At 45.2% G+C, this 12,796-nt stretch overlaps 1 protein-coding gene across 10 annotated transcripts in view; it reads right to left on the reverse strand.

Moving 5' to 3' along the window:
- Positions 1–12,063, reverse strand: part of LOC118358264 (E1A-binding protein p400-like) — a 30,026-nt gene extending 17,963 nt beyond the window's left edge. For 5 of the 10 annotated variants that reach the window (XM_052478741.1, XM_052478739.1, XM_052478738.1 and 2 more), the window contains exons 1-22: positions 11,657–11,826; positions 9,478–10,827; positions 9,243–9,350; positions 8,999–9,080; positions 6,497–6,882; positions 6,098–6,397; positions 5,729–5,914; positions 5,484–5,624; positions 5,299–5,377; positions 5,153–5,202; positions 5,005–5,059; positions 4,025–4,114; positions 3,754–3,867; positions 3,404–3,594; positions 3,025–3,202; positions 2,790–2,926; positions 2,367–2,536; positions 1,975–2,149; positions 1,608–1,744; positions 1,211–1,397; positions 839–1,008; positions 497–669 (exon numbers count right to left, since the gene is read on the reverse strand). In XM_052478741.1, the coding sequence (XP_052334701.1) occupies positions 497–669; positions 839–1,008; positions 1,211–1,397; positions 1,608–1,744; positions 1,975–2,149; positions 2,367–2,536; positions 2,790–2,926; positions 3,025–3,202; positions 3,404–3,594; positions 3,754–3,867; positions 4,025–4,114; positions 5,005–5,059; positions 5,153–5,202; positions 5,299–5,377; positions 5,484–5,624; positions 5,729–5,914; positions 6,098–6,397; positions 6,497–6,882; positions 8,999–9,080; positions 9,243–9,350; positions 9,478–10,794 (4,426 nt within the window). In that variant the 5' untranslated portion in view covers positions 10,795–10,827; positions 11,657–11,826. Of the gene's footprint in view, positions 1–496; positions 670–838; positions 1,009–1,210; positions 1,398–1,607; positions 1,745–1,974; positions 2,150–2,366; positions 2,537–2,789; positions 2,927–3,024; positions 3,203–3,403; positions 3,595–3,753; positions 3,868–4,024; positions 4,115–5,004; positions 5,060–5,152; positions 5,203–5,298; positions 5,378–5,483; positions 5,625–5,728; positions 5,915–6,097; positions 6,398–6,496; positions 6,883–8,622; positions 8,896–8,998; positions 9,081–9,242; positions 9,351–9,477; positions 10,828–11,509; positions 11,634–11,656; positions 11,827–11,920 lie in introns of those variants that run through there. The other 5 variants (XM_052478733.1, XM_052478737.1, XM_052478735.1 and 2 more) reach the window with 5 other exon arrangements.
- Between the last annotated feature and the right edge of the window lie 733 nt (positions 12,064–12,796).

Raw genomic sequence — 12,796 nt, forward strand, 5'->3', positions numbered from 1 at the left:
ATTTTTGATGGCCCCCACCCCCATCAAAGTTGCCCATCCCTGGTTTAGAGTCAAAAGAGGATGTCAATATAATAACATATTCACCTTCGACTTCCCTGTTTCAGAATACATTTGGAGCAGTAAAATGTTTTGTAGATTTTTTCCAAAATTACGTTGATGACCCCATCTTTTAAAGTTACACGTGCATAAACCAGACAATTTCAAAATGTAAACGGTGGTAATGACACAATATGCAGTTAGTTTAATTAACTTCACTAAAATGCAGTTTTTAGTGTCATGACAGACTAAAATCACACATGCCATTACATGGTAGTATCATGCGATTATCTGTGTGATACATACTGCAAAAATACTGTAAATAATCAACTGCAATTATCAAAATACATTAAGATAAATGTTTGATTTAGGTCATCAAGTTATTCAACTTGAAAACAGTGTGAACCCCTGCGCATACCAAGGTGCACCCTTGTTATAGGGATCTATAGTGAGGTCTTACCCTGTGTGGCGGTAGTGGTGGTGACTGGGGACTTGCCCCTGGTCTGGGCTGACTGAGGGGCGGTGGAGGTGTCGGGGGTAGTGGTGGCTGGAGGACGCTGCTGACCCACAGTACTACTCATGGGCACTAGACGACCCTCTGGCTTGGTACCATACTGCACTGGCTGGAACAACCTGTCAATCAAATCATAGATTCAATGAAAAGGTCAAGCAAGTCAGCCTAGCGCTGTGAGAATTCCAAAATATACTTGATTCGGCATTTTCGTCAGAAACAGAATGTAATCATCCATGTCATGTGGTGTGTATTATGGTTTCCATGTGATTTGAAAGGCAGCGCACAGACCTCATGGGTTTGATCTTGCAGGGCTTGGGCCTGGCCGGTGGGTCCGGGGTTCTGTGGAGCTCCTCGATCAGCTGACGGGTGACTTTGAGTTTGGGTAGAACCTCCTCCGTCTCGTAGCGCGTCAGTCTGTTCTCATTACTGATCAGGTCAAACAGGGACAGGTCCAAGCTCTAGAAAAGGACAAAAGGAAAGCGTGTTCTGAATGTAGGTGGAGACTAATTTGTCAGATAAAGACCTAAAGATAAATCAAAATCAATCTAATCAATTTCATTGTACGTCATTCAGAGGGGCAGTACTAATGAAATAAAATAATCGGAATAAAAACCCTCGGGAGTTTTTAGCTGTGTGGTACTGGCACCCTCCTAGTCCTACCGTGCGTTGGTCCTCCTGCAGGGCTCCCAGCACCAGGGAAGGTGTGTTGTACTGCAGAGACGAACATACGTAGGAGCTGCTGATCTCCCTGATGTTTACCAGGTCTGGGTGGTTACAGATCCTCTGCAGCTGCAGCAGCACCTGCAGCACACTCACAAAATGACCCGGCTTCAACGCCTCCTGAGCTCTAGGGGCAGACAGAGGACAAGACATTCAGAAACAGGGCAAGTGAATTTAACATCTGTGCAACCGTGCTCTGTTAATAACCAAAGAATCATCATGCATTTCTACCGTTGAACCTGTGCTCAAATATTCAGTCTACAAGAATAGGACAAAATGCAATCAGGTTGTCCATACATTAGGCTGAGGAACTGTGGTGTCTGGAGGCCCGACTCACCCTGGCTGAGTGAGGATATCTTCATACATGCTCCTCTGTCTGCTGGACAGGCGACACTTGAGGATGTGTTCATACTTCTTAGGGAGCTGCTTCTCCACGTCCCTCTTACAGCGCCTCAGAATGAAGGGTTGGATCATCTGGAGAGGAGAGGAGAAAGGATGCCAGATCAATTGGTAACTAGGTATGAACAGCTATGCCCTGGTAAATGGGAATCATACTGACCATGATGAAACACACAGATTAGGAATGATAAACAACTTCACACCACAACTAAACTGCCATCGAGATCCATGATATCAGTGACTACTGACAACCTCTAAACACACAAGGATTAGAAAGATGAGCGTTTGGTTGTACCCCTACTGACCCTGTGTAGGCGAATGACCAGTTTGTGGCAGTAGTCCTGGTTCTGGTCTGTGCCTGGCTTGACAGGGAAGTCTGTGTAGGGTCTGGTGATGCCTGGCAGGAGGAAGTGGATCATGGTCCACAGCTCCTTCAGTGTGTTGTGTAGTGGAGTGTTGATCAGGAGGATCCTCTGCTGACTGGAAACACAAACCACAACAACACATCATTAGTTTTAGTTGTTTCTCTTAGTCGCAAACGATTTAAAATGCATGGAAAACCACAAGGTAAAAAAATAACACATTTCAGAGTTTAGCCTTCATTTCATGCTAACTAAGCGGTCACCGAAAAGCCCTTGGCAGACCAGTCTGTGATTGGGTGTAACCACAGAGCTAATCTAAAATAAGAGTTGTTCACCTCTTGAGAGCAAAGATGGTTTCCCAGTGTTTCTCAGACATGTTCTTAATGAGCTGCACCTCATCCAGGACCAGGTGTTTCCACCTCCTTCTCAGGAAGTGGCTCTGGTCCTTCAGCAGCAGCTTGTAGGACGTCACACACACATGGAAGCTATTGGCCTCCGCCCACCACTGGAGACACATCAACAATACGACAAGTTACGGACAGACAAATACAAAACGGGTATACAAGGGCATTTGAAATAAGACAAAAAGAGAAGAAAATGTACATCTTTATGGCACTGTATTCATGAGAAGTGTCCATGGTTTACTGTGTCACATTTGGTGCTGCTGTCCTGCCCAAAGTCTCTCTGCTGGAATGGACTCAATCTCATGGGTCTCTCTAATGAAAAAGGTCCTATTGAAACAGATAATTCGTAGTTACCCTTCTCTTTGCTCTGCATTCATGTCTGTTGCCAAGGTAGAGGAGGATCTTGAGGCCAGGACACCAGCGTTTAAACTCCATCTCCCAGCTCAGCATCTTACACGTCCTCACCACAACTAGGTGGGGGCCCCAGATACCTACATTTAACAACATTAAAATAAGTCTACATACATGGTTACATACAGAAACATAAAAGAAGCATTGAATAACCTATTTCAGCATTAGGTTAGATTACCCTCTTGACAGGCCAGATGGGCCAGGTAGGCCACAATCTGCACGGTCTTGCCCAGTGCAGTCTCGTCTGCTAGGATGCCGTTGAGGTGTTTCTTGTGGAGGCTGGCTAGCCAGTCCACTCCGATCTGCTGGTACTCACGCAGTGATCCGTGCAGCAGGAAAGGAGCCTGACTGCGGACCTGAGATACATAGCAAAGGGTCATAATGATTCCCTGTTTGTACATAGTAACCCACTAACTGTCCTCTTAACTGTTGATTAAGTTTATAAGCAATTTTGTTATTTAATTAATCTTGCCAAATTCCTCTCATTCTCAAACTGGTTATATGACACCCAACAGTGAACCACTGGGTCAGTGTGAGGCTGAGATGTGAGGACTCACAGAAGAGGTGGTCCTGGCACTGCCCTTGGGTAGGATGAGTTCTGTGGCGGCTGCCACCTCTGCTATGTCCTTCTTAGGCTTCCCGTCAGCACCAGGGGGGCAGGCCTTGTCAGAACCTCGATACTGGTCCACACTGAGCAGAGAGTCTATCACTACAGCCTCGTGGGGGCTGTCCAGAGAGGACTCCATCTCTGAGATGGAACAATAACCACATCAGCACGACAGAGAGAACACCACCCGTCCACAAATCCTTTTGCTTTGAAAATAATCATCTTGGCATATCAACAATCACACGGCACAGAGTAAGACGGATACACAGAGATGGAGTTACATGTAGCGTTTAAGTGTACCTTCAGTCTCCTCCCGGTCCTCCTCATCACTCGGTGAGGCAGGCAGGGGCCAGTCAAAGTTGTCAGTGTAGGCACCAGCATACTGTTTCACCAACGCATCCAGAGGCATCTCAGCTGAGAACGGTACAAGACAGAGAGGAAAGGCTCAGCATAGACAAAACCCAAGGGGCACTTATAAACATGACATGTTTTAAAGAAAACACCATTAAATAAAGGTCATCGGGCTAAATCCATCACTGGTTCTGGTGAGAAAAAGGTGTGTCATGCTGACCATCTTTAGTCAGATCGGCCAACTCTGCCCTCTGATCAGCTGTCACCTCCATCGCTTCCTGCTCCTCTATGGTGCTCTCCTCATCCTGAGCTATAAGAGAGAACACAGCCACATGCTCAAACAACTGTTCAATGCAAGAGGGCACCTGTTGGCACCCACCTGCTCAAAGCCTAAACAAAATTACACCTATACTGAACACAAATATAAATGAAACAATTTCAACGATCTTTCTGAGTTACAGTTCATATAAGGAAATCAGTCGATTGAAATAAATTCATTAGGCCCTAATCTATGAATTTTATGACTGGACAGGCGCACCCACTTGGGAGCCAGGCTCACTCACTGGGAGCCAGACCCAGCCAATCAGAATTAGTTTTTCCCCACAAAAGGGCTTTATTACAGACATAAATACTCCTCAGTTTCATAAACTGTCTGGGTGGCTGGTCTCAGACGATCCCGCAGGTGAAGAAGCCGGATGTGGACACCCTGGGCTGGCGTGGTTACACGTGGTCTGCGGTTGTGAAGCCAGTTGGACATACTGCCAAATTCTCTAAAACAACGTTGGAGGCGGCTTATGGTAGAGAAATTAACATTCTATTCTCTGGTAACAGCTATGTTGGACATTCCTGTAGTCAGCATGCCAATTGCACACTCACTCAAAACTTGACACATCTGTGGCATTGTGTTGTGTGACAAAACTGCACATTTTAGAGTGGCCTTTTATTGTCCCCAGCACAAGGTGCACCTATGTAATGACCATGCTGTTTAATCAGCTCCTTGATATGCCACACCTGTCAGGTGGAAGGATTATTTTGGCAATGGAGAATTGCTCACAAACAGGGATGTAAACACATTTGAGAGAATAAACTTTTTGTACATATGGACAATTTCTGGGATCTTTTATTTCAGCTCATGAAACATGTGACTAACACTTTACATGTTGGGTTTATATTTTTGTTCAGTATATTTTTGACACATACCTTCTTCAGCCAATGAAGTGCTGGACTTTCGCTTCCTTGATGACATAGTGGGTTCCTGTGAATAAGATACATTTTAAATAAGTGTCATACCACCCCCAAAAAATATTAATAATTTGGACAAGAGCCAGGAAGTCAATGCAGCACCTACGTATTTTTCAGCTTTATCTGCTGTCGACTGAGTAGGTTTAACATCTGGTCCTGTGACACAAGGAACAACCAATATATTCAATAGATATTATATGAAAGTTAGCTTGTAGTAAAACCATTTCAAAAGGCTCTTAAATAAACTCTCACCCTTACTCGGTGCTCTCTGCAGGCTGAGCATTTTCAGTCTCTTCTCATAAATCTCAAACTGTAGTTTTATTTCCACAACCTGAGAGAAACCAAATGGAACAAATTAATTAGGATGGACAGAGTGGGTCACACTCTTGAAATGAATAACGACAACAATGGAACAGTTCACATCAAGAGAAACTCACCTGCTCAATGTTGGACCAGAAGAACTCCACCTCTCTAGCGATGGTGCTAGCAATGTGACGAAGCCTCAGTTCTTCATCTTTCTTGAACTTCGCTTCCATTTTCTTCTGCTCGTCATGGTAACGGGAACAGGTGCGAACCAGCTGGGGAATGGGGAATATGTCATATGCAGTTATGATCGTGTACTGAAATCTTAACAACGACAGTACTGCAGTAACAGTACACCAAGAGGACTATGGCATCATACCTTCTTGGCAGCAGCCATCTTCCACCTCCTCTCCTGGGCAAAGTCAGCTGCCATCCACTGCATCTCCTCCAGTAGGTAGTCCCAGTGGGACTTGGGCCGAGAGGACTCCATGAGCTTGGGCAGCCTGCTGGCTGACCACTGGCCCTCTTTCCTCAGCTCAGAGATACGCTGGTGCACCTGGCTCTCCTGGGGGTCAGAGGTCACATCATGAGCAGTCTGAACACTGAAGCACCTGATCAGTCTGAACATAAAAGCACCTGACCAGTATGAAATGCAGTCTGAACACAAAAGCACCTGAAAGAGTATGAAACACAGTCTGAACACAAAAGCTCTTGCAGAGTCATAGGTTTTTCTGAACCAACTCCTCACCAGTTTGGTCTGCTCAGCTTGTTTGTCCTGTGAGCTCCCTTCTGATGACTGCATACATGAGCCCTGAACAAAGCCACCCATTTTGATAGTGGAAGTGCTGTTGGGCCCGGCCAGTTTGGACTGTGTGGCAGGGGTGATGTTGGACCCGGGATGGCGGAGGGGGCTAATGGTGTGGGGGGAGGGGTGTGAGTTGGGAACATTGAGGGGGGCAGGAGACATGGAGGGGTTAGACAGGGAGTTGATCATCATTCTTTGGCCAGGTTGGTTGGACTCTGCTCCAGGACGAGCAAGAGCCACAGTCTGATCAAGGGAGGAGAGAGAGAAGGCAAACTGTTGATCTACAAACCGATGAACAAAACCAAAAACATGCAATATTTGGAAGTTATCCTTTGTACTCACCACCTGTCCTGGCTGCAGCATGGGCTGAGGCTGCTGTAGCTGCTGAGCCTGCATCTGGAGGTGAAGGCCAGACTGCATCTGCTGCTGGAGCTGTGTGTGGTGGTTTACTGGAGCCATGATGGGGCCGGCCCCCTGCACTTTCACCTGGGCCTGAAGCAGGTTGGTGGCCTGGGCTGAGCTCTCCAATAGCTGTGACTGCTGAGAGAGAGCCATGGGCAGGCCTGCCATGGGGAGGGCGCCCTGTGGGAGGCGACCTGGCAGCTGGGGGGGAGGCGTGTGCAGGCTGGCAGCGTTCTGCACCGGAGGCCCTTTAGACGGGTCATAGAGCGGCTGGTTCTGCTTCTGCCCGGGGATCTGAACTGACTGTGGGTTGGGGGGCATCCCGCCTGGTGCACAGTAACCAAGTCATAGGGAAAACAAGGAAAGGAGCAGAGAGAGGGAAAGAATAACAAGGTGTGGCTGTGAGTTACTGTTTCTCTGTCCATACCAATCCTGCTCTCTCTAAAATAATGGCCTGTTAAAAACACTACACTCTGCACTGGACTGAGATTCAGGTGAGCACTAAAGGGGGACTGAGCAGTACTCAGGCCAAAGGGCATTTTGTGCCTCATTCTTAAGCCAATACATTTCAGTACTGACTGAACGTGATCATCTGATTCTAAAACGATAGTGTTTACTGCTCCATCTATGGTACCAGCGACCCAGAACGTCTCAATTGGATGTACTATGAGTCAACAGCAGTGTATTTCTTACTGTTGACGAAGAGAGAACATTCATGAAAATTATAAAGAACAATGGTTACAGAAGAAACAAATCAATATGATCATCTACATGTCCTTCAAATAAAATACTACTTTTGTTAATGCAAAAATAAAAACATTATCTTTAAAATGTTAAGAGAAGAGAATGTGATTAAAACAGCAGCACTAATCATGCATAAACAGTTTCAGCAGAGGGACTGAGAAGAAAGGGTTCAAAATCAAATGAAACAGAAAATATTGAAAATATAAAACAGAGGGGAAGAAAAAATAAAATAAATTGAGCAATCACCATCACAAAAACACCATATGTTCAGCATGCATGAAGCAATGTCATGCCTAGCTGGAATGCTGGCAAATACTTGCCTCTAGTTTTGTGGTCACAGACCATAGCAAAGCAAAGCAAATGAGTGAGCAGGAGGACACACATGTGATCTTGCAGACAGCAGGGCTGAGCGGAGCTGTGCACACAGACTGAGCAGCACCTGTCTTACCTCCCTGACCATCACTCACATCATCCCCTAGACCACATCAACACCTGGCCCTGACATACACCACGCCAACCTGTGACATGTCATGACTGCATCATGACTGCATCAAGCTTCCTCCACACGGCTCCCCTCCTTCCTACTACAACTGGGGGAAAGAGGCCAAGTCAAAACGGTATGCCATGGAAACAGATGGAGGAAACAAACAAAGGATGAGCATGATGGAACAAGAAAAGGAAACAACGGATGCTCTTGATGACTGATAACTGAATTTACTTTTGAAATGCATTGTGAATCCATGTTGACAATGCAATGACGGACAACGAAGAGGGAGGGGGGTGCAGGAGACAGAGGGATGAGAATGATGAGTATAAAAAAGCAATCACCGAATGAGCAAACATGCCCCACTGGAAAGATACATTTTGTTTTTTCCCAGGGTTCCTCCTTTCTTACTTTCCGTGATCCGCTTGCGAATTAGCCAAAGCTCCAACGGCACAGGAAAGTCCGTCCAAACAGACGCTCGAGAAGAACACATTTGACAATAGAATCGGATGGAGACGGATGATCAATAAAACATAAAAGTCAAATCATAAGACATGGCATCTTCCCAGTGAGGCTATTCCTTTCTTCAGACTTGTTTTTTTCTTCTTCCCCATTTTATCCCTTGTTCTAGAGAGAGAGGGAGAGTGCTGGGAGAGCTATGCCTGAACTTCCTGGGGTGTCTGTCCAGCGGATAGATGAAGATCGCTTTGTTGATGCTGGTTTGAGGTTTCGTTGGAGACAATGGGACGCTGTTGGAATTCAGTTTGTCTCATAGGATTGATGACACGTCCAGCAGCATTGAACAGAATACATAACGGCCTGGTAGTAGCACTCCTACCTTGCGCTGTCGGCATAAGCTGCTGGAGTGGAACGCCAGGTGATCCTAAAACACCAGGATGCTGGAAAATCATTCTATGGCGACCAACTTCAATCCGGGACCTCTTAGCCTGATCTGGGATTTAAAACACACAATACCCTCATAACGAGAAAAAGACACTCGGCAAACAGCAATTACTTTCTGTACACCATACAGACCACCTCTCCTTCCTCGGGTTAAGACTTCTACACACAGCGCTAGTAGAAGATGCCAAATATCTAAAAGCAGAAGCAATTTGAGGTAAGAAAACAAAACAAAAAACAACAACAAAAAGAACGAAAAGGGGGAGGAAACAAACCAACAAAAAGGCCACGGGAGTGTGCTGTCCTTGCCCTACCTGCGTGTGCCATTGCCTGTTGCCTCTTAAAGGCATCCATGTCCCCTGGGTTTGTCATGCTGCCTGATGCTCCCAGGTGGACCTGAGGAGACATATCCAAGGGTTAACAAGAGCTTGGATACAAGAGATCAAAAATGGTCTTCCAAGATATAAAAAAGGAAACATTTAAAACAACGATAAATCCGTTCCATCCGCTCTGGTTATAGAGGTTGCAGTCACTTGGTGCCCCATCACCGTTCTTCACCTGGAACTGCTGCTGGGAAGAGAATGCTGCTGAAACATTGGGTGGAAGCTGTGTAGCTATGGCAACTGGTGTCCCCGCCTGTCCATCCTTTCCAGTGACAACCTTGACCTGGGAGTGGCACAGAGATTTGAACTAGACTCATGTAGCCTAAAGACAGGATAACAAGTCGAGGGGTTCTGAATATAGGACTTTAAGACACAATACAACAAGATATCAATCAATTCTGTAACGGTACCTCGTCATTGATGACCTCTGACTGCTCCTCCTCTTCCGATTCCTCCTCAAGGTCCAGGTCGTTCTGCCTCAGGTAAGTGAAAAGCGGGACGCAGGGCTTCTTCTTGAAAGCCAAATAGTCCATCATGTTCCCCTGGAGGTGCTGGAGGAAGAACAGCTCAATCAGGTAGTCTTTGAAGACCTCCTTCAGACCCTCCATCTTCTTAGTGTGGTGCTCCAGACACTGCTTCCTCAGCTGGGCCACTTCTGGGTTGGAAGGTGCAATCTCCTCCAGCTTTTTGGGTATCTGTTTCTTGATGGAGCCCATGCTCATGCCGGTAGGCGTGAGGGGGGGATTGGGGATGCCTTGGGGAGGGTTAGTGAGGGAAGGGCTGGAAGGAGGAATGGTGGAAGGCATATTGAAAGATGCTGTGGCAGCTGTCCCCACTCCAGCTACCACACCAAGAGTCTTCTCAAATATCATGGGACGCGCCAGCTGCCCCTGGATGATACTACTGATTTGAGGTGGCAAGTTGGAGGTGGTGATGTGGCCTGGGCTCCCCAGTGTGGGCAGAGCAGTGCCACTGACCACAGGACTCTGAGGTCCAAGGTGGTGGATGGTGCCTCCAGTCTGTAAATGGGGCTGTGACAACCTGCGTTCCCGCACAGAGCCTGGTGCCCCTGGGGAGGACAGTTGCAGCTGCACCTGCCCAGCTGTGGTTGGAGCCAGCTGTGTCAACCCTGTCCCCTCTTGGTAAACAAAGTGGCCACTTCCAGATGGGCTGCCAAGACTGATTTGTCGCACAAGCATGCCAGTATCAACAAAACGTGTTGGGCTCTGTCCACACACACTCAGTCCTGCTCCGGGTGCCCCAGGTCGATGGAGGGGTACTGGGTTGTGCTGGGTGGGACTTTGGGGCTGCATGGATTGGGGCAGGGGTGAGGTGACTTGGATATAGGAGGACGGGGCATGCTCAAACCTCCATTGCGGAGCTGTGTGCTGGAAGCCGGGAGAGCCTGGGTTCTGGAGGGGGAGCGGGGTGAGGGTGATCTGTTGGTTGCCCGTCACTATTTGACTGACATTTTGTAAGGTGATGTTCATGTTCTGGCCTGTGACAGGGCTGCGGCTCATGATTATCTGGTAGTTGGGTGACTTGGGGGCTGAAGGGCTGGCTGCAGATGCAAACGTGGTCACAGGTGATTGTGGGTGGTTGGCTGTTGCCTGCTGTTGAGTAACTGCCATGGTCTGCTGCTGCTGGTCTTCTGCTTCAGATCCAGTGGTGGACTTGGATCTCTGAAGTTGTCGTTGCATATGCTGTTGTCCACTCCCATGGTGCATTGCGTAACACTGTTACTTTATGGGAAACAATACCTGCAGCGGGTAGACATTATCATCAAATCATTTAGCCAATATTGGTTTCATATTTTAATGGTCAAAACTATCCAAATATGTATCATTCAATCAAACATTGACATATTCTTGTATCAATGTCAACTATGAATAATTCTGTACATAATAACTGTAGCTATTTGACGCTGTAACATTACTTTTCATTTTGACAGCTATGGCAAAGATCAGTGAATGGCTTGGCAAAGGTAGCCTTTCATGAATGAGTTCCATCATGCAAGCTAGCTAGTTATATTTGACGTGTTTTATTTGGTAAAGAAATAAAGACATCCACTGACAGACGCAGTTGAGCATCTAGCTAGCTTACTAACAATGTTGTTTGCAGAATTTAAGACAATGTAACAATGCTATTTGAGCTCGCGGACGTTAGCTAGCTTGGTAATAATAGCTGCCGAGCCATTTCATATTATGCAGCTAACTAGTTAACACCACCTTCATAACCAGCAGCATAATAAACAATTAGGCTGCCTATATTTTCAAATGAGCTGTAGCTACAGTAGCTAGCTAAACTATGCTTATGTTTTTGCACGGCCATGTCCTAACTTAGATGTGATACAGCTAACTATAATGCTACGGTCGAGCATTATATTAGCCAACTATGCAGCGTTGACCATGCATTAATGAAATGTGTATTTACGTTGCTTACAAAAAGCTTTTGAGTCAACTAGCTAAATGTCCAAATACTTGGCACGCGTAAGTCCGATATTCCGCTCCTTCCCTCGGATAGCGTGCTACAAGCTCGCGCTAGCTAATATGTTGGTCTATGGGTAAATAGACGGAACTAGCTACTTACAGCAAATACAACTCACGCTGTAGTGTCATCAACCAAAAAGTATTATTTCAAAATAAAGAAAAATGTATGAAATGTAAATACTGCTATACGGAAATATTACATGTAATGTTTTGGACATATTTCATTCTGAAACATGGCGGTGGCCACCTTAATTTTTTCAAGGATCGTGCTATCTGGTATCCTTGGGACGTCGCGACCTTAAACCTTAACCCCTAACCTTAAACTAACATTTACCATAACCCTTACTTAACAACTAACTCTTACCTCAACGCAGGGATCATCAACTAGATTCAAGCGAGGGACGATTTTTTTCCTTGAGCGGCTGGTCGGTACGGAACACAATTACAATTTTGTAGATTGACCGCAAGGAGCACAAACATACATCATATTTAAAGCTGCGCTTACATTTGTGTATCATCATCTGTCTCTCTATTATGTGTGGAAATACTTAATAATTGTGGAACAGATTTCCACAATTAAAATCACTAGGAGCTTAGGGGCAAATAAAACCGCATTTGGCCTGCGGGCCGCTTGTTGGGGTACCCTAACTTCGTTTTTTAAAAATATATTTATTTTTTAAATTATTATTCATAATACAAAAATCAACTTACTACTACTTACTTACTACTAACCTACTTCAAACATGTCTAACAAAACAAAGCACAGGTATTAACAAGAAAATACTCAAACATACAAAAAGTATCAATGAAATCATTTTTAAAAAGAAACAATTTTAGTGCAAAAAATCGAATTATAATGATTCAGGAAGATGTTATTCTAGTTGTTATTTACTAGGGATAATGTCATAACAAGACAATTAAATTAAATCAAAGAAATGTGTAATTTTGGTATAGAATTTTTGTTTGTGTATAGAGTATTTGGCAACAATAATTTTAAAAATCACAATCATTTCAATGGTCTTGTTATCATTGTAATAGTAACATATTATATCTATCATGTCAAAAACATGAGAAGTGTTCATAATGTTAAATAAGTATTTTGCAAGATTTTCCAAAAAATTCTGACACAAATCTACATTCAAAGAACAAGTGAGACAGATTCTCACCTTATTTTTCACAGAAAATGCAGATATCATCAATATCCACAAATGTGAACATCATAGAATGACATTCATAGAAT

Source organism: Oncorhynchus keta, chromosome 25 (genome assembly GCF_023373465.1).
Source record: "Oncorhynchus keta strain PuntledgeMale-10-30-2019 chromosome 25, Oket_V2, whole genome shotgun sequence".
Classification (NCBI taxonomy): Eukaryota; Metazoa; Chordata; class Actinopteri; order Salmoniformes; family Salmonidae; genus Oncorhynchus; species Oncorhynchus keta.